The sequence below is a fragment of the Podarcis raffonei genome, chromosome 1 (genome assembly GCF_027172205.1).
Source record: "Podarcis raffonei isolate rPodRaf1 chromosome 1, rPodRaf1.pri, whole genome shotgun sequence".
NCBI classification, from domain to species: Eukaryota; Metazoa; Chordata; class Lepidosauria; order Squamata; family Lacertidae; genus Podarcis; species Podarcis raffonei.
In genome coordinates, this window is record NC_070602.1 from 44,103,140 (window position 1) to 44,131,049 (window position 27,910).

The following is a 27,910-nucleotide window of genomic DNA, read 5'->3' on the forward strand; positions in this document are numbered from 1 at the left end:
TGCGACACACAGTTTGGAAAGGTCTGCTCTAGCAGGCTACAGTATGCGTCTGATGAGCTCTGTTCACCAAAGTGGGTTATAAATTGGGGAGGCCTGACATAGATAAAGTACAGTTCTCATCTCCTAATTGAATGAATCATTTATCCCACACCTCTATTACTCTCCACCACCTTCAATGTTTTCATAATGAAAGAAGATATGAGAACTGATAATAGATTAATAATAATGCTTTTTATTCTGTTTATGGAAGCCAGAGGAGGTCTGTATCAAATTTACGTATGTACCATGAAGAAATCTGTGCACTTGACTGGTAAGAATTTTGCATATTGCTATGGTCAATGGCCAAAATATCATCAAAATATTAGATTAGTAAACTGGATTATACTATATGGCAGAAGAATATGGTGTATTTTTATATGTAAGCTGCTCTGAGTTCCTGTCAGGGAAAAATATATAAACAAACAAACATACATACAACAACATTACACAGCTTGTTTTCATTTCTATATTATGTCATTTCCTCCTCTTAGGTGTATTTTTATATTTTTAATAAAAGAAAAAATGTTCCAGTATTACCAGAATCTTCAGAATCCTGAGCAAAGATTATACTAAAATCCTGTGTCAATTCTCCTGATTCCTGGGGATTTCCTACAGGCTTTTTTTCTTTTGCAACTTTGAAGGAAGGTGTTCTCCTATCAGCAAACAGTATTAAACATATATTAGCTTTCCTCTGCTGAAAACTTAGATAACAAATACAAGTTTAAATTAGTTACAGTATATCACACCCTTGACTGTAAATATATTAAGGGCAACGAACAAAACAAAGAACCATCAATCATTTTGTCACAAGTCCTGTGGAGGTGTCATGCAGGGGATGGCCTGATCCAGAGAAAGAATGGGCAGAGATTTCAGTGAGGTATTTGGCAGAAGTAAACGCTGGTTTTAAGACACTGGCATTCCTGATCCTAATAATTTCCACCACATGATTTCCAGCAACAAGCCCATCCATACTTACCTTTTGCCCAGCGTTTTCTAGGCACAGGTCTGCGCTTTAAAGCACTGTCTGTTTTGTTTTGTTTTTGCTCCAGTGCTTTCCCTGTGAAAACATACTTTTTAACAAGAATCAGAACAAACAGCAATTCAGATTTTCAGCAGATTGCCGTTTGCTCTGATTCAGTGGAAGAGAGTGGACTTTTGCAGTGAAAGTACTGGGGGGGGGGAGTGCTGAAATGTGGCACTTTAAAGCATGGACCTGGGCACAGAAATGTGGCACAAAATGGAAGTCTGGATGAGCCCTATGTATTGTCATCATTTCTTATAGGAGTGTTTATGCAGAGGCGTATCTATGCCGTAAAAGACAATCTATGTTACTTAGGTTACTGCAGTCTTTACAAAGATGACGGATAAGTAACATTTGACCTGACATATACAAAATCAGTGTGTACCTGAGAAGCAGACTTTTGGTAATTTCCTTGTTGGCAGAACTCCCAGCTGCAGAGATCCAAGGTTTTATCTGAGGCCTCGCTGCATTTGTAGTGGCTAGAAGTTCATTCCGCAGAGAATGCAGGCTGTTATGGCGGCCTTGTAGAACCCAAGTAAAAAATACATAATATGGAGGAAAGACAATTAATAAGAAGGGTTAGTTTTTAAACACAATATTGCTCCTGAGCTACAGCCCTTATCCAGTGTGGTGTAGTGATTAAGAGCGGTGGACTCGTAATCTGGTGAACCGGGTTCGTGTCTCCGCTCCTCCACATGCAGCTGCTGGGTGACCTTGGGCTAGTCGCACTTCTCTGAAGTTTCTCAGCCTCACTCACCTCACAGAGTGTTTGTTGTGGGGGAGGAAGGGAAAGAAGAATGTTAGCCGCTTTGAAACTCCTTAGGGTAGTGATAAAAGCAGGATATCAAATCCAAACTGTTGTTCTTCTTATCTTCAGTCAGTAAAGCTTCTGCTCTTTGAGCTGGATAGACCAATGGTTTGATTTGGTATAAGGCAGCTTTCTATGTTGTATCTGGGGTACTTCAGTATGTGTGTCTTTTGCTTGTCCAATTATGCACCTCTGTTGAGGCATCTTGTGGGAATGTCACATGGGCAGAAATAGGGAAATGCTGCATAAAATGAATCAAACAGCCTTACCTAATGTAGTCCATAATGCTTGCACCCAGTCTTCCATTAGCTTCTGAGAAGGTGCTGCGAAGTAGTACTCTGATCCATCACTCAACCTGTAAGTCACAGATTGAAGAAGGACTGAGTTCTGGGGTAGCCTTTCCCAATAAGTTATGTATAGGAAAACCCAGAATTCTCTTCTTTTGTTTTCAGTTGGGTTTTTCTTTTGAGATAAAGTTAAGGATACAGACAACAAAAAGGACGACTAATATGTAATGATACAAAAAGATCACTAATTTCTGCAGTTTCGTTGGGATCCAGGAAACGATATTCAAATGAGTCTAGACACAGAGATGCATGTTTTAGATTGGGTGTGTGATGTGTGGGATAACCAACCTCATTTAACAAACATGAAGGAGCTAACTGTCCTGTCAGGACAGTTAGCGAAGTCACTCTCTCTCACCTTGAGAGAAGAGGAATCAATAACTTAGTTACAGTGATGAAAGTTCCTAAGTCAAGTTTTACTGCCTGTGCAACTTTTCCTGAATGCTGTATGGAAAAGCTAATGAATTTGACCTTTGGAGAATTTGTAAGTAAACAATTTTTAACGTACCAAACATGTGGTCTTTTTCTTTGCTAGGGGAAATTGGGAACTTTGGGAGGAACTTAGAAGGGGAGATTTTAAAGGTCTAACAGCCTATATTTCCTTGCTTTACTTTGCCACATGTTTTGTGATTTTCTGGGGTTCTCTCACCAAAGAGTACTTGCCCCAAACTTGGATCTTTGCATCACCGACTTGATGTACCTTAGACTGAAGGCGTGTTCTTTCCTAGAATACTCCGTCAACTTCTCACACTTGGATCCAGCAATACTAAGTGATGAAATTGGAGTTGTATTCTGGCAAGGCAGAAGAAGAGATGATAACGAAAGACTTTCAATCCTATTTTTTTCTGGTTTAAACACTTACTCATCCTGTATAGCTGGGGTGTCAATAATGCAGGAAAAGTTTCCTTGAAAAACTGCTCATCATTCACTATGAGGATTTGTCCACACTTCCCCTTGTCCTGTACCTAGAAAGCATGGTTCAAGTGATTTCCTGTTTGACCCATGCTTTCTAGGCATGGGTCTGAGTGGGTTTCCCCTTGTTCTGTTCCTTTCCTAGGGAAAACCTGCTCTTTAACTCTAAATAGGGGCCATATGGAGAAACCCATATTGACATTAGGTCCTATAGAGCACTAAAGAGCAGTTTTCCCTGAGGGAAAGCAGAGGGGCAAGAGGAAGTGTCAATAAGCCCTCAGTGTTCCTTTGTGATGTGCAGAGGAGCATCTGGTACCTCCCAGGGCCTGTTCTCCATATATGTGGAGTGACAGTGAGGCATGGCTAGTGTACCAGGTGGACTAATCCTGAATATATCACAGAACCAACTTTAGCAGAAAGGAGTGTATTGGCATATAAACTGATATGGAAGGGAACATTAAAAGCAGAAAGTCTGAAAGCCACTGCTGTAGGGTTATATGCTAATATCACGTTTCCCTACACTAACAAATGACCAAGTATCATAACCTTACTGGCTCTGTCTGTCTGTACCATGTATCATCACTTACAACACTGAACATTGTTGCGGGCACAACCCAGCCCCTATTTTTAAAGGGACAGATTTCTGAATCTTGCTGCCCTAGGATATATTCATCTACAACTTGTGTCCAGCTAATATACCAAAGATGAAGACTACCTCACCTTCAAGGCAGATTTCTATTGCTCAATATTTCTTTGCCAGGAATGTGGGTTTTCAGCATTTGTGTGTGTGTGAATTAGAAGACATTTTGACATGTATGTAGCGCATAAAATACCAAATACTACTAATAATAACAGAGTCTTTAATAAGAACTGAAATATGGAAACACAAATTACCTGGAATGCTTCCTTTTCATCCCTGTAGATGTCAAGTTTTTGTCTTCCAAGTTTAACATAATATCTGTTCCAAGCTCTTGTCATTGGCTACAAAAGTCATAAAACTAAGTGAACCACCTATTACCTCTAAACATCAACTGTGCTGCTTATTACTGAATCACTGGGGGTTATTCATCACTTCATGGTTTGCTTTTACTCTGATTACATTCTTCTAATGTATTGTACAGTGTTTTGTTTTTAGCCTCAGCCATGCAGCTGGATAGTAGGATATGCTTTGCAATAGCTGAGCTATACAGTTCAGGGAGAGAGTCTTGTAAGGCAGGGATGGCGGAACCTGTGGCCTTCCAGATGTTTTTGGACTCCAGCCTCCATCGTTCTTAACCATTGGACATGCTGACTAGGCCTGATGGAAGTTGGAATCCAACACCTGGAAGGCTGCAGATTCCCTTTCCTGGTTGTAAGGGCCAAGCTTCTCCACAAATTATTAAACATATAGTAATTAACATGGGCAAAGGTGAGATTTCCAAATGTGTTAAAAATCTGAAGTATTTTAATTCTCTCTGAGCTTTAAAATGCATCAGTGTGAAAAAGGTAAGTAAGAGAATGAAACAAAATCAACGGGATTTTTTGGAACTAGCTGTATCGATGTCATGTGAACCAAATGTGTCATGTGAACCTAATGTGATGAGGCTACTTAGGATGTAGGCAAAGGGGGGGAAATGGGAAGTGGAAAGGTTGGGTAAAAGTTGGGTGGAGCAGTATTCAACTAAACAATCGCACCAGCAGAATGACTTCTGCTTGCACAATTGGACTTCCCTCCCCGCTCTGCGTGCCCCCAACATCTGTTCTGGGGTTTCTCCCAACCTTCTGGAGAAGATTTAGGGACTGTTGGGGAGGAGAGGAAAATGCAAAATCCTTCTGCCCATGGAATAAGAAAAAATGAGCAAGGAGGGGAAATCTCAGGAAGGGATAGGTGTATGGGGATTAGCAAGGGTAATTCCACAAGCATTATACCAAGTGTTTTCTTGATTCCCCCCACAAGAATCCCTGTTACAATCACCTCAAAATGGGAAAGAAGATTAGGCTAACATGCTTTCCCATGGCAGTTTAACTTGTCGTTACCTGTCTTCTTCCCGGAAGAATCTGATCCCTCTTTTCTAGGAAACCCTCCATGCTCTGCTGATTTGCAGGAACCTGGAATCCACAAGGCAATTTCAGAGATCTTAAATTGGTTGGAAGAATGCTTGATTATAGCACTAATTAATATCCCATAGTTAAGGGCCACTTCACGTATTACAGAGTATTTGGTGTGTCCAGTATCCCCCCTTACCCTTTAAATTCTAACATAGAAAAAACAAATTATAGATTTATGTAGCTTTCATTTAGTGTAGGGGTTGCCATGGGCGCAGATAAATGGCAACCTACCTGAAAAGCAGTTTCTGATCTCTGAGGAGGTAAATCCAAGGATGGCAAAGTTGGATAAATGTCAAATGATTCACTCCTGGGCACAGTCCTCACTTTTTTGGTTTCTACATCAGAGAGAGTGCCATCGTTTGCGTTTTTCATATTTGATGGTTTGAAATCACTAGCATGTGGTATCACCAAATCACCGTCGGTTGGCTGGATTTTTAGGTTAGAGGGTAATGAGGACACCAAAGAAGTCTGAGTCCCTAGATCTGAATTTTGTAGGCTAAGCGACACTGGTGAAGGAGGAGAACTGACATTGCTGGAGTTAGTCAACATTAGATCTTCTCCAAGGCCACATTTGTGCAAATTCTCTTTGGACTTTTGCGTAGGAGAGACACCACATTCTAGGGGAATCCTCAGTGTGTCCGTCGAAGAAATAGATGGCAATGGTTGAGTTCGCTTCGAATCAAGATGTTTCGTGTGAGATGTTCTCCTGTCTGAGTGTCTTCTTCTTAGAGAGGGAACCTTGATCACTTTCCCTTTCTCTTGTTGCCCACTCTCCTTAGCATCAATTTGTTTCAGTAGTTTCAGTTCCCTCTGAAAGAAACAAAAAGTGTACCTGAATGAAAATGAAGTCAAAAAGCAAGTAGTTGTGAGCCATGGACATACATGCCATGGATACTACTAAATATGAGGTGAAACCTGCAAGATCAGGCTATAATTTGGTCTCTGTGCAGATATACGGGTGTGTTGGATAAACCTGACAATTTTGGTTTCTCATTTGCTCCATTACCACATTAGTTTGCACCTTTTAAAAATAATGTTCACAATATAATTTGTCTGCATGCCCTTCTAATATATTATCACGTTTGTAAGCAATTTCCCCTTCATATAACACCTTTTGGTATGCTTTCACTAAACATATTTTTAAATACACTTTTCCCCAATATACACTTTTGTGTACCTATATTTTATTTGGGAAACTACAAAGGAGAAAGCAGGAAAAGCCCAGCAAGGTGTCTGGCAGCAGCTGCATTTCCTCACCATGTTTGCTCTTTCAATTCACCCTTTTCTGCCTTGACCTTCCTTGGCTGGGGAGAAGCAGAGGATACCTGAGGCCTATCTATCTTAACAAGAAACTCAGCTGCGAAACCACAGGGTCCCACTCTTTATTGGGAAAGATAATGAGAGGTATTGATATCCTTTGCCTTTGTGCAACATGGCCTGCCCCAGGAAGCATTCACTAGTTTCTGTTACATTACCTTTGTCTTTCTGTTCAGCTGTGCAAATTTCTCCTCTTGGGCCTTTAGAATTTTTTCAAAATCTTGATGTTTCTTCAAGAGGTTCTCCACATCAGAGACTGAATGCTGGGGATAGAAGCAAATCAACAGAGGCGACCATTTAATAAAGAAATGCCATGAGAGAAGTGTTGGCAATGATGGGAAATGGAAGAGGCTGAGATTGTTCAAAGTTGGTTGAGGGAATGAAGCTTCATTTGAAATTGACGAGGCTCGTGTGACATTTTAAGTAAAAGAGGGAGATCCCCGACTGCGCTGATGTTGAATAGCGCAAACCATGCCTCCTCCCAGACCAGCCGATTGGCTGGCTAGGAAGGTGACATGGTCGAGGATTCCCTCAATGGCGCAGGGGCTGGGAGCCAAACACTGAAGGAGGAAGAGGAGTGCAGGGGGAGCACACCGCCCCCAGCAGCGTGATCCCGTGGGGTGCCATCATGGCTGCTCCCCTGCCCACGCTGGGCACCATGCCCCGGGAAGCGCACCAGCCCCTCGCCCACCTGTTCTCCGCCCCCCCGGTACCGGAGCATGAAGCTCCGCCACTGATTCCAAAGGTGTTTTTTCATGCTGTAGGACAGGGGTGGCTAACAGTTTGTGGTCTATGGGTCACATTCAGCCTTGACCATGGACCACATGCCAGCAGAGGACATGGTGACCGCACAGTGCCATATGCATGCGCGTGTACACAGACACACACACACACGGCACTGTGTCTACTTTAACATTTTTCTTTTTAGCATTTGTGGGGAGCAGAAACATTTGCACAGGGAGCTGGAGTAGACCCCCCTGTGCTGGGAATTAGCCTAGCAATTGCCTTGTGCTATGCTAAGCAGGCTGTGTATCCAGAAAAGCATGTCAGCATTTAAGTTTATGTTAACCTAACTCACCCCATAGCTAGGATCTGACAGAAAACCCTCCTTGGTTGTCATCCAAGCTTCAGCTAGGTCCAGCTCTCTTCTCAGTAACTGGATCTCCCAGTTTTCCTCGTACAAATCCTTCTTCATGTCCCAGCATTCCCGCACCATTCGCATTAGCTCCAACAGTTCTGAGAGCTTCTCTTCAATCTGCAGCAATAGTAATAGTACTAATAAAATAATAATAATAATAATAATAATAATAATAATAATAATAATAATAATAATAATATATTACTTATACCCTACCCATCTGGCCAGGCCCCCCCAGCCACTCTGCATGGCTTCTAACAGGATAACACAGTAAAATATCAAATATTAAAAATTTCACTAAACAGGGAACAATTCCCAATTCCCAAGATTTAAATTGAAGGAAGGGTGGAGAAAGATAAAGGAACTGAACATTTTTATTTGACAATCACAAGGTAGACTGAATATATGACCTCCCCTTGTGTCCATTTGGAAAGTATTGTTTTGTATTTTGCAAAGCCACAGAATGTTATTTATAAAAAATGATAGATTTAAACAAATGAATCAACCAAATATCAGTACATATTGGGAAGATAAAACATCTGTATTGTAAAAAAAAAACTACCGCAAAGGTTCCAGTTAAAATGTCCGCTTGAATTAAAAGGTCTAAACAGCATGCCCAAAAGTAAATTGTACAGTGGTCTAGCATACCTCTTTAGGGAAGCTGCCACTAAGAAAGGCCTGCATGTTTACTATTTACATGTGGCACTCTTTAAATTGCTATTGTTCTTATTAGCAGGATTACTCTATTAAAAATGAAAATGGATTCAAGAAGAGCAAGAATGATGGGAGTTGCATCTTTACAACACCTGGAGAGCCACCCTTGCTTTACAAAGTCTGTAAAACAGACTTTGGGCACCCTTATCCATCCAGACAAATTTCAAACATAGCAATTTTTTCAGTGAAACTGCATGTACCTGGAACACTATTGAATGCAGTAAAAAAAACCTTAGGCAGACAAGCTGCCCAAGCTAGCCCATTTATAAAGAATGCCATGCACTTTCAGGTCTGCTGGTTGGATAAGACAAGCCCATCTGTTCTCCTGCTCTGAGAGTAGCATTTATTTTTATTTTCAAAACAGAAACAGAAACACAGTGGGGTTTCTCAAAGTATGTAAAGTGACGTCCATAACAGCAACAGGATCTTTTAACAAATTCTGAAGATGTTCTTACCCCCATGATCTGCAGATCTCCTTACAAATTATACACAAGGCAAGCCGGGTATCATTGTAAAGGTCAGTGTATGAAGTTACATAGATATCAAGACCGTGGGGTGCTTTTCAAATGAAGCTCTCTCCTCTCCCCCCTTTCCTAAGAGTCTGCAAAGGACCACATGTCTGAGGAAGCCCCCAAGGCCCTTAAACCCGACCTGTTTGCTCCGTATCAGGTTGCATTTCTGCTCTGCTCAACACAGCTTATGCTTTTAGATCACAAGATTGGAGATTTACTAATTTGGTTTTTATTTCTTTTCGAAGTCACGCCTAAGTCAAGAGAACCTTACCCACCACATCCATATTTTATCCTCTTTGCAATAACCCCAAACAGAAGGGAAGGCTTGCAGATAGTGATATGTGTTCAAGTTCACTCTGGGAGCTGTTGTTGCTGAGAATAAACTTGAACTTGGCTCTTCCATGTTGTGTGGCTGAGGCTGCCAACTCCAAAGTACATACATCCACATCATGTAGAAAGCACAAGAGCGAGATTTGCTGTGGTGATTTTAGATTTCATTGGCAAACTAGGTTTAAAAAATCTATTTGAAGTAGTCCTGAAGCAAATTAGTGCTAAAGAGAGTCCCATCCCAGGCTAATTGCAGCATGGAGGGTATTTTTAATCAAACTTGTGGTTGAGGATGGAAGTCCTGAGGTCCTGATGAAAAGCGGTATTCCTGCACTTAGTACTGCATTTGTAAAAACAACAACAACTGGACACACTTGTTAGCTACGCTGTTTAAAACATCTAGTTATGTCTCAGCTGTGTTTTGGAGGCACAGCAGGAGGTTGAGGACAAAATATTTCCCCTTGATGGAAGGGTTGGTTTGAAGGTACCTGGCATAGCAACTTTGCAGGTCTGGGTAACATGGGCTCCTGGATGAGACGGAGAATTCTTTCCGGAGACAAGACTATGGGATAGGGGTTTTGATCATGCAGCCTGCTCAAACCATTTGAGAGATGGGCCACATTACAGTATGTAACCTCAGGTTACATAAGCTTCAGGTTACATACGCTTCAGGTTACAGACTCCGCTAACCCAGAAATAGTGCTTCAGGTTAAGAACTTTGCTTCAGGATGAGAACAGAAATCGTGCTCTGGCGGCGTGGCGGCAGCAGGAGGCCCCATTAGCTAAAGTGGTGCTTCAGGTTAAGAACAGTTTCAGGTTAAGAATGGATCTCTGGAACGAATTAAGTACTTAACCCGAGGTACTACTGTATGTGTTACTTGGCCCTTTTCAGTATCCCGAGTTGCTGTTCCTAACTAATTTCTTCTCAATCAGTTCATTCAATAATATCTAACCTATGAAGAAGAAGAAGAAGAAGAAGAAGAAGAAGAAGAAGAAGAAGAGGAGGAGGAGGAGGAGGAGGAGGAATAGTAGTTTGGATTTGATATCCCGCTTTATCACTACCCGAAGGAGTCTCAAAGCAGCTAACACTCTCCTTTCCCTTCCTCCCCCACAACAAACACTCTGTGAGGTGAGTGAGGCTGAGAGACTTCAGAGAAGTGTGACTAGCCCAAGGTCACCCAGCAGCTGCATATGGAGGAGTGGGGAAGCGAACCTGGTTCACCAGATTACGAGACTACCACTCTTAACCACTACACCACATTGGCTTACCTCTACAGACATAAAGTGCCCAGTCTTCAATAGGTTGTTTCTGGCTTGTTCCAAGTCTTCGTATTTCAGCCATCGCATCTCTATATCACGCTTGTGTTCCTCATGGCGTTTAATAAGCAGCTCAGCACCAAGAAGATCATTGGCCAGTTCCTCGGATATAATCAGGGCTTGCATTTCCTTGGCCCAGGCCCTAAAGGAGTTAACCAAAAGGGAGGCTCTGAGCACCAATATTTTTGCCATGAATAAAAGTGGAAGGGATTCCATTCATTCAAAGAGCAGGTGGAAGTGTTTTCATTCACAACATTAGTGCACACACAATAGCTTTCTATTGTACTTAAAGTGCATCCAAACAATTCTCAACAATTATGGCAGCTCGGAATGGTGCTAAAATGTTCTAGCACCTTTCCTGGTATCAGTGTCAAGCTGACTGGCTGGTAGTTACCTGGGTCTCCCCCCTGGGGACAGCATTCGCCTGCCTCCAGGCTGCAGGGACCTTACGTGTTATTTATTTGTCTTTGTTTTTCTGATGGATTACATTTTTTATTGTTGAAATGGTTATCTATGTTGTTTCTAGCAATTTGATATGGGAAGGTCTGAAAAACCCCCAGAAAAATGGGGTTCCCCCCCCCAGCCCCACCTTTTTCTGTCCCCCCCAAAGCCGTTTAAATTTTTTTTGAAACCCCCACCCAAACAATTCAATATAGTTTGAATATTCCACACACTCCCCCCCCCATTTCCCCCCTGGAAAAAAACAGCTTTGGAAAAACCCTGAAAAACCTGCCCCCCCATTTTTCCACCCCCCAGGCCTTTCCATCAGCTCTATTTTGTTGCTGGAAAAATAGCATGTATATTTTAGATTAAGTACACACACAAACTGCTCTGTTACAATCGCATATTGGTCCCATTGACATAAACTGATTTTACAGTGCCGATGTTCCACCTTTATTGCTTTAACACATCCAAGGATCTTCATACTGTGTATTTGTTCAGCTTGTACGTACATTAGTTCTCTGCAGTCGTTGAAGTAGATCTGAACATGTTCTGCCTGCTGCAGCTTCTGCTTTCTCTCCAGACACTTCTTGTCCAGTAGCTCCCAGCACTCATCTGCCTCTGCTAGTCTTTTCATCATGTTGCTCCTGGGCTGAGGGTATAGGCGGCCAAGACGCCAGGCCTCACCCCTGATCCTTTCCAGCTCTTTTGCAATGACGGCTAATTCCCTCTGGAACACAGCAAGGGAAGTTAACTGAAGTCTGCAGGATATTGTTTCTCTTATTTATTCATTTCATAACTGCATATGAATTCTTTACAAAGTGGAGTGAACCTGGAGAAGTTCTGAACTCTAAAAATAAAAAAAGTTGGTGGAAATGTGCAAATTTGTCTCACAAATATCGCCCCCAATTAACTTGGCTTAAGGGGAATTGCATGAATTATAGGCAGATGTGGGCCTGCAACTCTAAATTTAGGTGGCCCGTAAGCTCAGAGACCAGCCTGAACATGTAGTTAATGTGCTCAAGGATTTTGTTCAGTCCACATTTTTGAAACAAACTAGCCTGATTTGTAGTTCTCAGACTAATGTACAGATCAGAGAGCAGTTCTTTTTTGCTTTTTTCTACTTCTTCAAATTTTGAAAAACAGCTCTCAGCCCAAAAAAGCTACAGCGTATCAGGTCGTTGATTAAGAGGAGAGAAGGGAAGTGAGGCTATTCAATCACCTCTGTAGTGACATCTGCCTGTGGCCTTCCCTTTGGTGTCTCCTAACAGCCCATTCCATTAGGCTATCCAAATAGTTTCCATCCCAGCTAGTCATTAAAAACAACTTTAGGAGTGGGGTTAAAATGATTTTTTATTTATTTTTAAAAAGCCAGATTGCACACAAAAATGTGTACTTCAAGCTAAAACATGCACACAAAGTCCAAATCTTCATGCATTTTAACAACCACCCCCATTGAATAATGCAGAAATGGGACAGAACAAACTTATGAACCAACAAAGAAAACTGACATGGACCAAATATAAACTGCTTTTGACCATCCATAGTAGTGAAGTGTTTTCTGTAAAAGTGAAATAAGGACTTATTTCTGGAAGGGAACGAACAACAAGAGTACAAGAGCTGGAACCTCTGCAAAGGAAAATGCAGGATCTTTCGATTTCATTCATCATGCAGCTCAGGGGTAGCCAATGTGGTGCTCTCTAGATGTTGTCCCGTCATGCCTGATCACTGGCCACACTGCCTGGGATGTGAGAGAGCTGATGGGACTCCAACAACATCTGGAGGCCACCATATTGACTATCCTTGAGGTAGTTTTTTCAAGGTGGTCCATTCCACTTACCTCAAGTCCCTCATGTTGGCTGAGGAGGGTCTGCACACCTGGCAGGTCATAGCCATAGTCATCTCTATCCACAACCACCTCTTTCTCCTGCATCCAACCCTTTAGGTCATCCACATCACGATCATATTGGTGAACCTCATGAGCAGCTCTGAGATTCTGATGAAGGGAAAGATGTGTTAGCAATGCCAACCTTACGGTCACAGTATTGCAGCAGACATGAAAACAGGAAAACTGACTTGTGCAGCTAGAATGCTATGCATGGTACAATCTTAAATGTCACTCTAGATATTAGGTAAAGGTAAAGGGACCCCTGACCATCAGGTCCAGTCGTGACGACTCTGGGGTTGCGGCGCTCATCTTGCTTTATGGGCCGAGGGAGCCGACGTACAGCTTCTGGGTCAGGTGGCCAGCATGACTAAGCTGCTTCTGGCAGTGCTTTTCTTTTTTGAGCTTCTGAATAAAAAATGAGGTCCTGGTACTCATTGGTGCCAGCACAAAATGGCTGACATGGACAGCAAAAAAAAAAAAAAAAAAAAAAAAAAGGGGTGACAGTACTCCATATTGGTAAGTACTGTCACAAAAAGCTCTGAGTACTGGATTATGATGATTAACTTATCACAACAAATTGTGTGTCTAAATAGGCTCATAGAGTATGAATGCACTTCATTAACAGCAATGCCGTAACGAATCAGTCAAGACACCAGAAAGTTTAGGACCTCACCTCCGCCCTTATCTGGATGGCCTGCTGCAATCTCTCCCATGTGTCATTGACCTGTTGAGTCTTTTTCTGGATATCACTTGTTTGGCTGTGACACGCTCCTTTGAGCTGAGATGCTAAGTCATTTATCAGAAGAACCTTGGCACGTCCTAGAGATCTTACTTCCTTTATAAAATCTTCAAACTTTTTCTCCAGAATCTGTAGGATGGGGAGATAAATTACATCTCTAGCTTTTTCAGAAGCTCTAATACCTACAAAAGCACAATACTATTGGTATAATATCGAAGAAGTGGTAAACTGGAGTTTGGAAAGTCACTTGTTTTAAGAAGAAGCAAACAAACTTTAAACCTACAGGACCACCTCTCCTGGTATGTCCCACAGAGGACCTTACGGTCTTCAGATAAAAACATCCTGGAGATCCCGGGCTACAGGGAGGTTAGGCTGGCCTGAACCAGAGCCAGGGTTTTTTTGGCCGTGGCCCCGATCTGGTGGAATGCTCTGTCACAAGAAACTAGGGCCTTGCGGGACTTGACATCTTTCCACAGGGCCTGCAAGACAGAGCTGTTCCACCAGGCCTTTGGCCAAGGCACAGTCTGACCCTCCTCTTTCGGTAATCCTCACAGAACTCTAGCCCAATGGTTGCCATTAATTTGATTTTGAATTGATTTTAGAATGAATTGGTTTTAAAATGCATTTCAATCAATTAATTGTGATTTTATGTAAACTGTTTTACTTTTATTGCTGTTAGCCGCTCTGAGCCTGGCTTTGGCTAGGGAGGGCAGGATATAAATAAAATTTTATTATTATTATTTATTAAACAAATCTTTCTGGTCCAGCTGCATGGAGGTAAGGGGGATTTCTTTTTGGCACCTACATAAGAGTTTGATGACAGCCGAAAGCTTGGCTATTCCATTACTTTTCATAAATGTTAAATGTTACTGCTCACAGGCTGCAACCTAACCCCACTTACCAAGGAGCAAGTCCCACTGCAGTCAATAGGACTTACTTTTGAAAAGACATGGCTAGGGCAGTTTTTGAGAGTGCCCAGCATATGCCATCCAGAGCTCTCTATGGAGCTATGTCAATCTCTAAAATGTATTTCAATGACACAGTGATGTCTGCAGCTATAAAATGGCCAAGGTCTTCCTGCTTGGCAAGAGATAAAATCTGTTTTACCTCAACATCCTCCAAATCCTGACCGTAGTTATCTGATTCAGCCATGCTCTGCTTTTTCGAAAGCCAGGCGTCCACCAACTGGGTCTCCCTCTCAAACTGATGCAGTTGATATTGCTCCTGCAGCGCTTTTATCTGGCTCTCAGCTCTCTGCAGGAGAGAGAGATACTCTTCGAGAACACCCTGGAGCTTGGGGAGGATAGTGGAGCTGTTAGGGGGGGAAAGTTAACAGCCTTAGAGGGGGGGAAATCTGTACTGATTCACGTCACAATTACTGTATCCTGCACCTTTCACCAGCACAGCCCCTGTCGCTACTAGTGAAAGTATCACTCTTAATCTGAAGCTTAGTAATACATCAAGGTGAAACATGCAATGTCTGTATCAGTAGCGTAAATGCCCGGCTCCCAGGCAGATTATTGAAATAGAAATAGAAATAGAAATATCTTTATTGTCATTGCCCCCTCTCAGGGACAACAAAATTACTTGACTGCTCCATAAAAACACTAATTAAAACAATACAGTATAATACAGCAAGGAAGATTAGATGACTTTCAAAGTCCAGGCTTCCCATTCAGGGCTGAGATCGCTCTGGAGAAGAAGCTGTTCTTAAGACGGCTCGTTCTTGTCTTCATCGTCCTGTATCTCCGTCCCGACGGCAGGAGCTCGAAGAGACAGTGACCAGGATGCGATGGATCTTTTACTATGTCCAGTGCCTTCCTATGGCACCTTGTGGCATAAATCTGCTCTAAGGTGGAGAGTGGGCAGCCAACAATGCTCTCTGCTGCCTTAACAACTCTGCACAACCCCATCCTGTCCTGGGTAGTACAGCTTCCGTACCACACACATAAGCCATAAGTGAGCACGCTCTCAATGGCACAGTGATAGAAGGCAAGCAGCAGCTTCTGCGGAAGATGGTTTTTCCTTAGAATTCTCAAAAAGTACAGTCTCTGCTGCGCCTTCTTCACAAGCCCCCTTGTGTTGACACTCCAGGACAGATCCTCTTGTAATTCAATGCCCAAAAATCTGAATGTTGTTACCCTCTCCACACAGACCCCATCAATCAAAAGTGGCTGGATATTGCTCTTCTGTCTCCTGAAGTCCACCACAAGCTCCTTTGTCTTCCTTGTATTTATGAGCAAGTTGTTAGCTCTGCACCACTCTGTCAGCCGCTCCACCTCATCTCTATAGTCCGTTTCACCCTCCCTTTCAGGGATGAGCCCAATCACGGTTGTGTCATCTGCAAATTTGACAACCCTATTACTAGGGTGAGCAGCGACACAATCGTACGTGTAGAGAATATAAAGGAGCAGACTGAGTACGCATCCCTATTGATTTGCAGAATGAGTGCAGGTGCATTCATTTTGGTTGAAATCCTTTGTATTTTATGTATGCTGAAAGACCAGTGTATACCAACGAAGAAAAGCCCCCTTTTCTGTTTCTGTGATGGCATCCTGCTCATGGAAAATGGGCTATCTAACTCATTCAACACAGGTCAAAAGTAGTATTTTGCAAACCAAAATAAATTTATTGGTGAGTTCAGGCAATCTGATATGAGGGATGCACCCCAACCTCCCTTAAAATTAACACGGGATATTGGAAAAAAAACTTATTGAAGAATAAAAAGTCCCCAAAGGACTGTTTGGAGAGCAATGATATAGGAGAGACAGCATGGACTGTATTGCATGAATTAATAATCTACAAAAGATGGTCATATGCCATAAAATTTATTTAATTAATCATCATCATTATTATTAGCCATTGCCTGTGCCCTTTAAGACAACTGAGATAGAACAGTTGTTTGATGCAGTGTGGCTCATAATTGCTGTGTTTTATGAAGAGGGAGAGAGAGAGAGAGAGAGAGAGAAAGAAATCAAGTTATGGGTCTTTCAAAAGGAATACAGGGAACACAGACACTATAATAATAGTCATACAACCGGTATAAAAAGATTCATACACTGTGATTCAAAGCTGCTTGTGTGTGCATTCTGATTTATGCACAGAAATGCTCTCCGCACAGCGGCTTCCATTCAGTTAAATAGGAACAGCTGACCAGCACATGCAAACAAATGTGCGTGTCTGTTGTGGAAGGGAGAACTGCATGGCTCATTTGAGATCTACCACCCAGAACAAAGAGCCGGCTCAGCCTAATGAGCTACTAGCCTGCTTCTATAGTTTTGCAATTTGCAAAGAGAGACACATCATTCACATATTCGGTATGCATTTACGTGTGGGTTAACTCTCTGAAGTCATGTCTGAAGAAGATCGGTAACCAGTTCAACTCTCCTACCTCTCTGGGTTGTCGCTTGTTGAGAGGCGCATTCCTGTTTCCCTCAGCTTCTCCATTCTGGGCTTGAATCCTTCCAGGTCCAGCTTGGCAGCCTCCACTTTTCGGAGCAGTGCCTGAGTCGATTCTTCATTCCTCCCATAATCGGGGGTTTCCAGGAGCAGTCCTCTCTCTGCCACCCAGGATTCCACTTCCAAAAGCTTAAAAGAAATGCAACAGTGATCAATCTTGAATGAGAAACAGGCCCTGGCCTACAACCCGCCGAAACAAATCTAGATTTAACAGTGACATAAATCACTAAGGGCTAAATGAGATGTGGCATTAAATGTATCGTTAGAAACTATGGGCTTGTGCACGCTTCTGCTTGTCCCGTCACTTTCCCCCGGGAAAACTGTTCTTTACTGCTGAATCGCAGCAAACATCAAAAGGTTTTTCCATGGAAAGACGTTTGCTCCAATTCAGTGGTAAAGAATAGTTTTCTCAGGGAAATCAGCAGGACAAATGGAAAACCATTTGGACCCATGCCTTTAAAGCACAGGACTAGCAGAAAACCTCTTGGACCCATGCTTTCTAGAGCAAGGGACAAGCCATGGATGAGCCCAGTGTTACTAATAATACCAGACATGGGGCAATTTTCAGCAGAATCATAGCACTTTGGGAAATAGGATTTAACTGTTTGCTCCCCTGCTGCACCACTGACAAAAATCCACACACACACACCCCAGCACTTTTATCAGCTTTAGGGAAAAAGCTCCCATCAGTGCCATTTGCAGAACACGGACAATTTTCATTGCGACTGCAGCTGGGGAGGAAAAGTTTAAACTGCTTCTCCCTGTGCACTAAAGTCCTGATAAAAATCTCTTCTCTGGTCTATTAAAGCATTTTAAAAACCCTGATGCAGTTTCTAATGACACATTTAGGCATGCCTAGTTTGATGTCAAGGCTATAGCCTGAAGAGGCAGAGGGGTATCTGATAAATACTAAATTATATTAAATTTATTCCACATAAATAATCATGGCGTTCTCCAAAGAATCCTTGGGATTATAGTCTGGTTAGGGTGCTGAGAATTCTTTTAGAAATCTCTGTTCTCTGAAATGAGAGATCCATGACTGGCTCTCCCAATGCCTTTTTCTTTCATTAAAGGCCGTGGAGTGTCAATAGGCTGATTGATTGATTGATTGATTGATTGATAAAAGAATTTATATACAGTGGTACCTCCGTTTAAGAACAGTCCTGTTTACGAACGATTCAGTTTACGAACTCCGTGAAACCGGAAGTAGTGTCCCAGTTTGTGAACTTTACCTCAGTCTAAGAACAAAATCTGAAGGGTGAAAGGGCACTGGCGGCAGGAGGCCTCATTAGGGAAAATGTGCCTTAGTTTAAGAATGGTTTTGGTTTAAGAAAAGGTAGTTCCTGGATTTACAGCTTTCTCAGCATTCACATGTACGTAGCGAACAGTAAGTGTCCCCGGATTAATTGAAAAAAAATCTGGTAACCTTAGTTTAAGAGCAGACTTCCAGAACAGATTAAATTAATAAACCAAGGTACCACTGTACTGCCCTCTCGAAAAACATTGAAAAGCAACATAAAAACATTGAAAAGCAATATAAAGCAACTATGAAAATGATGGATTTGAATTAAATCTGCTACTGGGAAATGGGAGGTTACATCCACTCTCATCCCAGGCCACAGCCCCGATTTAAATTGCTTGTTTGAAACCTGTGGAGGAAAAAGGACAGATATCCCATCCATCCAATGACTAATAGAAACATGGAGTTGATTTAAGTCAGGGAAATTGCAAACGGGGGCATTTCCTTACAAGAATTTCATATCGACTTACCCTGTTTCAAGCAACCAACCAACAATAAAACAAAATACAAATTATTAGAACAGGCAGAACAGTAAAATCTAGCAAGGTAATGGCTTCCATGTTTTAATTATGCTTCAAGCTCTAATAATTTATCGACCAAGCTATCAGAAAACATTCAATCCTTTAAAAGGTATCAAACCTGAACATGGGATCCCAGTCCTATCTTACCTCAGTGAGGAAATGCTGAGCTTCGTAAGATTGCATGAGCCTCTTTCTTCTCTCCTGAGCCTCACCCTTCAGGTTGTCCAGGGAAACTTCCAGTTCTTTCACCTGTTCCATAATATCCCGTGAGGCAGCATGGCCTCCCTTCACCAGCTTCTGCCCAGTGCTGATCACCGCTTTAGTTAAGGCGTTGTGGCTGCTAATCTCATTTTCTAAATTCTGATAGGTACAACAAAATAAAGCATATTTTGAAAACGAAGACGTTTCCTCTTTTACATAAGGTAAGGTCAAAACCATGCATCCACCAACACTCTTAAAGAGATTCCAAAGTGCTCAAAGAATGCAGTAGAAGAATTTTGTCAAAGGCCCTCCCTCCATAAGAAGGAGCTATTTGTTTCTTGTCTCTTTTAAAGTGAAAGAGAAGTGGTCATAACAAATGCACCTTGCTGAAGCACAGGTGGGTGGGGGGCGGCAAACATGCTTGGCAGTGATACTTTAGCAAAAAGATACGGTTAAGGAACAGTGACAGAGAAACTCCATTCTCTCTATTTCCAATATTCCCTGCCCTTACTATAGAACCTTACCTGGTGCTTCTCTTGTAAGCTCTGAACAGTTGTAAGGGATTGGCCGTAGTCTCTGGAGGATGCCAGGGAAAGTTTCTCATGAATCCAGGTCAACTCCTCACTGACATCCTGGACGAATTGGTACTGAAGTCTGCTGGCCTCCAAAACCCCCCGCCTCTCTTGGAGTGGCTCCCTAAGGCTTTTGTACCTGGAGAGTCAAAATGAAGCCTCAACTTCAGTGTTAAGGAAGGTTGTTGGTATCCGTCTATCTCAAGAGACAATGGAGTGTGCCTCCAGGGGTGAAGTCAAGCCACTGTGTTAGCAGCCCTGAAGTGATCTCCCAGGGGGACAAGCCTGGGCAGTGTGTATGGAGGTCCTGGGCTGCCCAGGTGACAAGACTACCCCAGCTTTGCTGATGTGGTCCAAAAGAAAGCTGAGCAATATATTTGGCACCAACTTGGCTGCAGGAGTTGCCAGAAGGTCTGAGACGTACAAGGAAGATTATGGGATAATAAACTTAAGTGCCAAGACGAGGATTGCAATAATAATAAAGAGATGGAAAGCGGAGGGTGACAACAGAAAAAAGTGACAATAGAAAGGGGAAAGAACACAGAGAGAAGGAAAGGAAAAATGAAAAACTATTCAAGCACCTGTGCACCACGTGATCAACCCTCTCTTCTATCTCATCTGCCAAAAAATGCTTCTCTTGTTGAAATTCTTGCACTGCATTGATAAGGCCTTGCACCTGGTCTCTGTAGCTGACAAAGCTTTCTTCCAATTCCTCCTGCTTCTTTAGGAGATCATTCAGAACCAGTAAATTATTGCTGCCTTCTGGGGCTTTCATCTCGTTTTCCAGATCTTCCAGCCATTTCTCCACATCATCCACAGTGCGTAGGAAACGTAAGGCCTGAATCCAGAGGAAAGAACCCAGATGTAAACAGACATTTAGAAGCGCGGGGGGAAGAGACCAAATGAGGATTGGTCAGAGCCCTTTTACGAGTGCAAGCATAGACACCACACATTTGTTAAGTAATTCTTTCGTCTCTCCTCCTGGCAAATAAAGAAAATCAAAGCCGTCTTCTGTTGGCTCATCCTTCTGAACTTGAGAACACCTTTCTGGACCCAATTCTTCAATATCAGCACCTTTAAGCGACCCTATCTTCCTTATGACTCATAATGTGAATTATGTTCAGATTATTTATACTGCTGGTGGCAAATCCTTCCTCTGGCTAACCTTGACTTTTAAATTGGCAACCTGTCAACCAAGCAAAGGTGAGGAATGTGTGGTCCTCTAGGTGGCACTGAACTGCACCTCCCATCAGCCTTGTCAACATGGCCAAGGGTCAGAGATGTTGGGGGTTGTAGTCCAGGAATACCTGGAAGTCCACACCTACACCACCCTTCCTCTATTGTCACTTCCCTCCCAGTGTTTTGCTTCACCTCGTAGGCATCCTGCATCTTCCTTCTCTTTTCATGGCAGTTTTGCAGCAACTCATCCCAAAGCTCATCTATTTCCTGCAGCCTGGACTGGATGGCATCAGAGGCACAATGACCCTCCTGGATCATTTTCTCTCCTTCCTGCAAATAAAGAAAATCAAAGACTTTTCTCTTGTTGGCTCATCTTTCTGAATTGGGCAACATCTTTCTGAACTACATCCTTAAGTATCAACAGTTTCAAGCAATCTCATCTTCCTTGGGACTCATAATTAAGCTCAAGTGATTTTATTTCTGATGGCCAAGCATTCCTTTGGTGAACCAGACTTCTCTGGCAGCCCCTCTTCACACTTACAGCTTTGATACTATCTAGGTGGCTTCTGTTGGCCACAATCTCCGCCTGGAAAGTCTGCTGCTTTTGCAATTTGGCTTGAAGGTTGCTTGGGTCTCTCCAGCTCTCATCCAGAGCAATGCTGTTTTTTTCATTCATCCAGGCAGCCACCTTGGGGGAGAAACAACAAGGAAGTGAACAAGCAAACAAGGCTGGCAGTGTCTTTTCTTCCTCCATCATGCTTCCCACTTTGGGCACTTCCAGGCTGACGGTATTTACTGGGTGGGGCTCAGTCACAGACCAGCAAATTCAGGTTGCACAGCAGAAGCTGATTTGGAGCTCTTGCATAACGAGTGAGCTTCCCCCAAACAGCAGATTTTTTGCAATAAGGGAGAATGCAGTAGAGTGGAAGATGTGGGATCACACTGGCTTTGGACACAACATCATCTGGCTTCCTTGCAAACCAATCAGAGTGACTGCTCAATAACAAGCTGCCTGGAAGCACCCTTAGGAAAAGGAGACTCACAAAGAAAATGTTGTAGGTCACACTTCCAGCGTTTATACCCAGGATGATACTCATTAATACTCTTAACTGTAGTTAAGAGATCCCCCAGAGTTCTTTCAGAACTATTCCTCTATCTGCTTTCCTCCAGGTATTGTAACTAATTAATGTGTGGAGATGGTTGATGGCAGGCTCCAGCCCTCTCTGTCTCCATATACACCAAATGCCTGGAAGGAGCTCCCACACATACAACTGTCAGAGAAAAGGCTCTGTCCACAGAAGCAGGTTCCCAATCAGTAACAAGGCCCCATCTCTCATGGACAGATCTCCATTCAGGCATTCATTCTGGTAGTGGCTCTCTGGAGTTTCAGACAGTGGTCTCTCCAGGATCAAACCCTCTGGAGATGCAAGGGATTGATCCTGGCATCATTTGTATGCAATGCATTTGTAAGTTTCCATAAGGGGTGAATTATCTCATTTGTTATCTACACTTCACAGAGTATCACTGACATCTGCAGAAAGGCTTTAAATCCAGTTCATGTTTGCAGAGCCCATGAGGTGTCATTCTCACTCCAAGGTGTTCCATGACTCAATCCATTTTCTTTCTCCCAGCATCCACACACATTACTTCATATCAAACAATGCTAATTGGATCTCACATCATGGCTTAAGTTAGTCTCGGCAAATAAAATAGATTCTACCTCAAAGGAATCCCGTAGAAATTTTTGTAGTAGCCACGACTGCTCCAGCAGACGTCTGCGAGCTAAAGCAACTTCCAGAAGCCTCTCCTTTCTAAGAAGAAGAAGAAGAAACATTGCTGGTGATAAGATGGCACGGGTGGTTAACTGAACCTTCTCACGATCTACTTCCAAAACGAGTTCAAAATATATGCTTAACTTTTGGGACAGATAATCTCACTAGAATCGAAGAACCACAGAACTGAGCAGGGCTGGCAAGGAGGCAGGAAGGTCACTAACAGAGTAGCATCCACAAATGAGCACATCTGAAGCACATATTCCCAGACATTCCCAGACATATTCCCCCATGGGGAGCCTTTCAGGGACACGTGCAAATAGCAGGGGGCACTAGAGGCAAACAGCAGAGCAACAGATGTAGCACACTTTCCACTCAAAAGTCAGAACATACCCCAACACACACATCTTTCCATCACCCATCCTGGTAGGCAAGAAGCATCAGCACAATTCAAGGCCACACTCCCACTGAGCAGAAGCACTCAAAGGGACTGATGAGTGCAGTCTGGGGCCAGAAAGAGAAGGCTGGAGGGCCACAGTGGTTCCCCTGAGCCTGAGATTCTCTACTCTTGCTAGGAGAGATTTTACAGACACCACGGGAGGAAAAGGTTAGGTGCTACCTCCTGAGAACTGCTTGGCACTTGTTCATGATGTTCTCGGAGTCATAATGCTGGCTGTCCCTCAGTTGCTGGGCACGTGAGGCCATCATGTCAATCTTCTCCAGCTGGGTTTCCAGGGCCTTTTCAAACTGCATGTGTTTTTGATGCAGGCTCTCCACGCTGGATACCGAATCCTGAAGAGGATGGCAAAAATTGGCAAGATAGGAAACAACCTTGTATCAGTCCAGCCATTGGCCATGCTTGGTGAAGTTGATGGGAGTTGTAGTTCAGTAACTTCTAGAGGACCAAGGGTTCACCTCACCTCATCTAGTCAGTGTCAGTAGATTTAACTGGATATACCCGGGGTGGGAATTGGCACCTTCTGCATACAAAGCAATTGTTCTTCCACTGAGCTTAGGGTCCACTGTCTAAACTGGGGGATACTTTTATTTCAGGATTCAAATGTCCATTGATCTAAACTTTCCAGTGGATCAGGATAGTTTTGCTTGTTGAATGCAAGACCACAGAATATGGGGGTATCATCAAAAGCTCTGGTTGACTATGTGGCTTTGAAATTCATCAGTGTTTTCAGAGGCTGCCCTAATACATGTGCATTAGAAAGAAAAGGCAGACTGGAGGACGGTGTTAAAGAGGAGAGAGTGAGGAATAGGAAACTACTAAATAAAGCCAATGGTAGCAGGAGACAATAGGTGAGGAATCCTGTGTGCATTTGGCACAAAAAAGCTAAAAGTAAGATTTCCTAAGGGTGATTTTATTTAAATGAGGGTTTTTACACTTTCTACTCTGTGCCAACGTCTTCTCCCTCTAGTTGAAAATAGAAAACATACAGCTCATTTTTCTTACCCCCAAGTCTTTGTTTGCTAAGAAGGCCTCTTTGCTGCTAAGCCAACTTTCATTCTGCTCCACACAACCTAAGAATGTCTGTGCGCGAGAGAGAGAAAGATGGTGAGGCCTTTCCCAATAAAATCAAGACAGCACAAAATACAATGGGGCTTACTTGCAAGAAAATATGCTTAGGATAGGTACCGGTGGAAGATCTAACATTACTTATAAGCATCCAAGTCATTGCTAATATTAAAAAGCAGCACAGCAAACAGTTCTAGGATTCAGAGTCATTACTATATCCAGTGCTGACTGGATTTCCACCCCACCCCTTGCACCAGGAATTAGGAAGTAGTCTTATGCCAGAGGATACATCTGCTAAACCCAGTAATGTCTACTCTGACTGGCAGCTGCTCTCCAGGATCTTAGGAAGAGGTCTCTCACATCTCCTGATACCTTATCATTTAGTTGGAGATGCCAGGGACTTTCTACATGCAATTCAAGTTCTCTGTCAATTGGCTAAGTAAGCCACTAATGAATGAAAGAGTGCTCCTCAATGGATGCTTTGTGCTATGGTTTCCTCAGTGAGAAACAGAAGCCATTTTCTGCATATCTATGAATAGAGAAAATAGCTTCCATGTGAAAGGGCATAAACAAGACTATTAGACCAAGATGAGTTCCAGCTATGCTCATTTATAAATCAAGCCATATAAATATAAATATAAATATAAATATAAATATAAATATAAATATAAATATAAATATAAATATCAATCAAGCCTGGCAAAATATCTTTGTTTTATGCATTTTAGGGAAACACACAGACACACACTGCCCAAAATTGAAACAGGAGGATTTATCAAAGTTAACTGATGGTTTCAGTTTGAGCTGAAGAGAAGTTTAGTGTGGGAGAATTGCACCCATTCACATTTTAATGCAAACCTACTTAATTTGCTTGCACTTTGGATAATAAACGAATCAAAACACAATTTTGCACTTTTCTGGATTTTGCAACACCGTTCTCCAACAACAACAACATGTGCACATGTATACATTTGGAGAAAGTGTACACAAAAATATGTGCATTGGTGAATATTGCATGCAAAAGTGAATTATATTTCACAAAAATGTATATGAATTTTCATGTGGACTTTAAAATAACAACCATGCAGAAATGGGGGAAAAAAGAAGAAACTAACTGACATTAATTCATTTTTAGTTTACTGAACCAAGACAAAAGCAGCAACATATTGCAGTTCTTTAAGTGCATTCTTTCCTTCTTCCCCTTTGAGTCCATAATTCTAAGGCTACCACTTTCTCCATCTATCAACCAGAAACAGCTACTGACAGATGTTTCCTCACAGCAATTGCTCTGGTCTTGGTTGGCTGTCTCAGACCATTTGTCCACCTACCTGCAAATCCATGGCTTGAAGCAGTTTCAGATTCTGTTCTTGCCAGATCTGGATCATTTCAGTCAAGGCCTGTTGAAGTCCAGTGAGGAAATGGTGGATCTCAGGAGTTGCATAATGACCGGAGTTGGCAAGGGTTTGACCGTAGCTGCTGAGCGCCCCAAACCTTTCCCCTCGTGCTTCAATTTCTTCCTAAAAAGATGTTGGGTAGATTGATGTCAAATGTTCATGCAGAAATACAGCTATCCAGAATTATAGGTCCTTGGGGACAAAAACAGGCTCTGCAGAGTACCTTCCAATACTAATATTTATATGGAAAGTCATTAGTCTTTGAGTTGTCACTGAAACTGCACAGGAAACTGTGAGAGCTAATAAATATAGAGAACAAATGATCCATTCTCTAGCCCGAGCATAGAGTTGGTCCCTCTCCAAGTCAATATATTTTTGTTGTCGTTGAAAAGTTTGCAGTAAATGACAGAAGTTTTAATATGGTTGCTGGCATTCATCTGTCTCAAGAGACAGTGTGTCTCTGAGGGTGAAGTCAAACTGCTGTGTTATAAGTACCTAAGTGATCTCCCCTCCCCACAGTACCAAGTCAGAATGGCTCCTTGTGCTTGCTTCTGAGTAAGAAAAAGGCACAATATGTAGATGCGGGCTATGTGCTAAATATACTATGTAGCTTGATCCTGAATGAGGCAATGGAATCCATGATCAGGATGCCTATAGCCAGCTGATGTGATTCATACTTGCCTTTCTTTCCTGATGTTCTTCGATCATACTTTCTGCTTCAGCTAGACTTCTAGGAAGACCACCAGCCTCCATTCGACCTTTGACCTCTTGAATCCAGTCCAGGAGTTCCTTCATTTCAGAATTAAACTTCTGCAACTGGTAAGAGGCCGCCAACTTCTCACCCCTGTCACACAAAGAACAATCTAGTACCAGTTCTGAGTCTGACTGGACCTACCTGCAGCATTTCCCGACAGTACTTCTTGCATGGAAACAATTCCTAAGCATGTCTTTGCTGGAATAGAGCCCGGTTCAGTGAAAATAGAAGGCTTGCAAACTGAACTCAAGGCAGCAAGAAAAACACATATTTTGCCATGTGTGGAGAGCCTTGCATATCCGTTACCTATAAAATTACACTTTCTCCTTTAGCGACATTCACACAGACAAACAAGGAAATATGAAAGCACGTTACACATACCTAGATGCAACTCAACTCATGTACATTCCATCCAAGTTCTGCCCCTAACATCTTTTGTGGTGTAGACATATTATGGTACTTATGGTAGCAGGGCTAGAGTGGTACTCAATTTCCCCCCTGAATCTGGAACCTGGATACTATATGCCAGCAGTGGGAGGGTCCAGAGGCAAATGTGAGCAGAATTCTACCTTTGTACAGTAGGCAAGTTTCTATATTGGGTTATTGCTTTTATTTTTATTTTATATATTGTCTTCTTTTCCCTGAGACCTTTGGGTATAATGTTGTATATTAAATAAATAAATAAATAAAAATAAATAAATAAATAAATAAATAAATAAATAAATAAAAAAAACCACTACCAGACAAAGAAGAAACATTATGAAAAGTCCAAGGTCACATTCTAGACAGGAAAAAAAAGCATTTAAGAGTGCAACTCAGAACTGGTAAGAAGTACTGTATGGCCTAGGGAGAGCCCCAAGGGCCACACCGAGAGTTCTAGAGGGCCACATTTGGCCCCTGGACTGGAGGTTCTCCATTCTTGGGATAACAATGTCTACAGGATGGAGGTAGCCATGTTCTTTTTACCTTTGCTTGGTCTGGCCTTGAAGTCGTAGCCAATTGTCTTTCATTTCCTTTTGCTTCATAGTCAGTTTGTCGGTTATGGAAGACGGATTCCTCTTGCAAAGTGGAAAGGATTCTAGCTCCAGAGCCTGAAAGAACCATAAGCACACTGTATAATGGTCCCTTCTAAAAAAAAAACTTTTGATTTAGGACATTTATGCCCTACTTTTCTGTTCACAAAATATAATACACAAAGAAAAACAAGAAAAATAATCTTTGTAATGAAACCATCCATGGAAGATCACAAAGTAAACTACTGGGAACATAATATGGCAAAACTAGCCCCCCAGGACCATCTTTACAACACCATGATCCATTGTAAACTGATGCGACATGATTACTGCATTAGCTTAAAATTGTCTGTAGGACAAAAGTCAATGGATGTGTCCATCTAGTATTTACCATTCGCATTTCAGGATATTAACTATTTATTTATTTTTTACCTCTATCTTGGATTGAATGATACCAGTTTCCCTCTCCATTTCTTCATGTTTTCGAATTAGGTTTTCTACACTTTCCAAATCTTTCCCATAGTCCAGGGTTTGTATCAGTGCACTCTTAAAGAAATAAGACATTTGTGGGGTGGGGGTAGGGGAAGGAAAGAAAAGATCACAGCTCAGTTCTTT

The 27,910-nt window shown here is 42.3% G+C and overlaps 1 protein-coding gene across 2 annotated transcripts in view; it reads right to left on the reverse strand.

The window, feature by feature from the left end:
* SPTBN5 (spectrin beta, non-erythrocytic 5) overlaps positions 1-27,910 on the reverse strand; it is a 101,869-nt gene that overhangs the window by 2,202 nt on the left and 71,757 nt on the right. Inside the window, exons 42-68 of one of the 2 annotated variants that reach the window (XM_053383396.1) lie at positions 27,728-27,841; positions 27,249-27,373; positions 26,210-26,372; positions 25,463-25,651; positions 24,072-24,149; positions 23,229-23,401; positions 22,558-22,648; positions 21,379-21,525; positions 21,030-21,167; positions 20,240-20,496; positions 19,611-19,797; positions 19,033-19,245; positions 16,997-17,193; positions 14,713-14,917; positions 13,540-13,734; positions 12,819-12,974; positions 11,491-11,708; positions 10,490-10,679; positions 7,608-7,784; positions 6,688-6,792; positions 5,444-6,022; positions 5,141-5,212; positions 4,019-4,105; positions 2,913-3,004; positions 2,138-2,223; positions 1,446-1,581; positions 577-692 (exon numbers count right to left, since the gene is read on the reverse strand). In XM_053383396.1, coding sequence (XP_053239371.1) covers positions 577-692; positions 1,446-1,581; positions 2,138-2,223; positions 2,913-3,004; positions 4,019-4,105; positions 5,141-5,212; positions 5,444-6,022; positions 6,688-6,792; positions 7,608-7,784; positions 10,490-10,679; positions 11,491-11,708; positions 12,819-12,974; positions 13,540-13,734; positions 14,713-14,917; positions 16,997-17,193; positions 19,033-19,245; positions 19,611-19,797; positions 20,240-20,496; positions 21,030-21,167; positions 21,379-21,525; positions 22,558-22,648; positions 23,229-23,401; positions 24,072-24,149; positions 25,463-25,651; positions 26,210-26,372; positions 27,249-27,373; positions 27,728-27,841 — 4,486 coding nt within the window. Of the gene's footprint in view, positions 1-576; positions 693-1,445; positions 1,582-2,137; positions 2,224-2,912; positions 3,005-4,018; positions 4,106-5,140; positions 5,213-5,443; positions 6,023-6,687; positions 6,793-7,607; positions 7,785-10,489; positions 10,680-11,490; positions 11,709-12,818; positions 12,975-13,539; positions 13,735-14,712; positions 14,918-16,996; positions 17,194-19,032; positions 19,246-19,610; positions 19,798-20,239; positions 20,497-21,029; positions 21,168-21,378; positions 21,526-22,557; positions 22,649-23,228; positions 23,402-24,071; positions 24,150-25,462; positions 25,652-26,205; positions 26,373-27,248; positions 27,374-27,727; positions 27,842-27,910 lie in introns of both variants that reach the window. The other variant, XM_053383406.1, reaches the window with a different exon arrangement.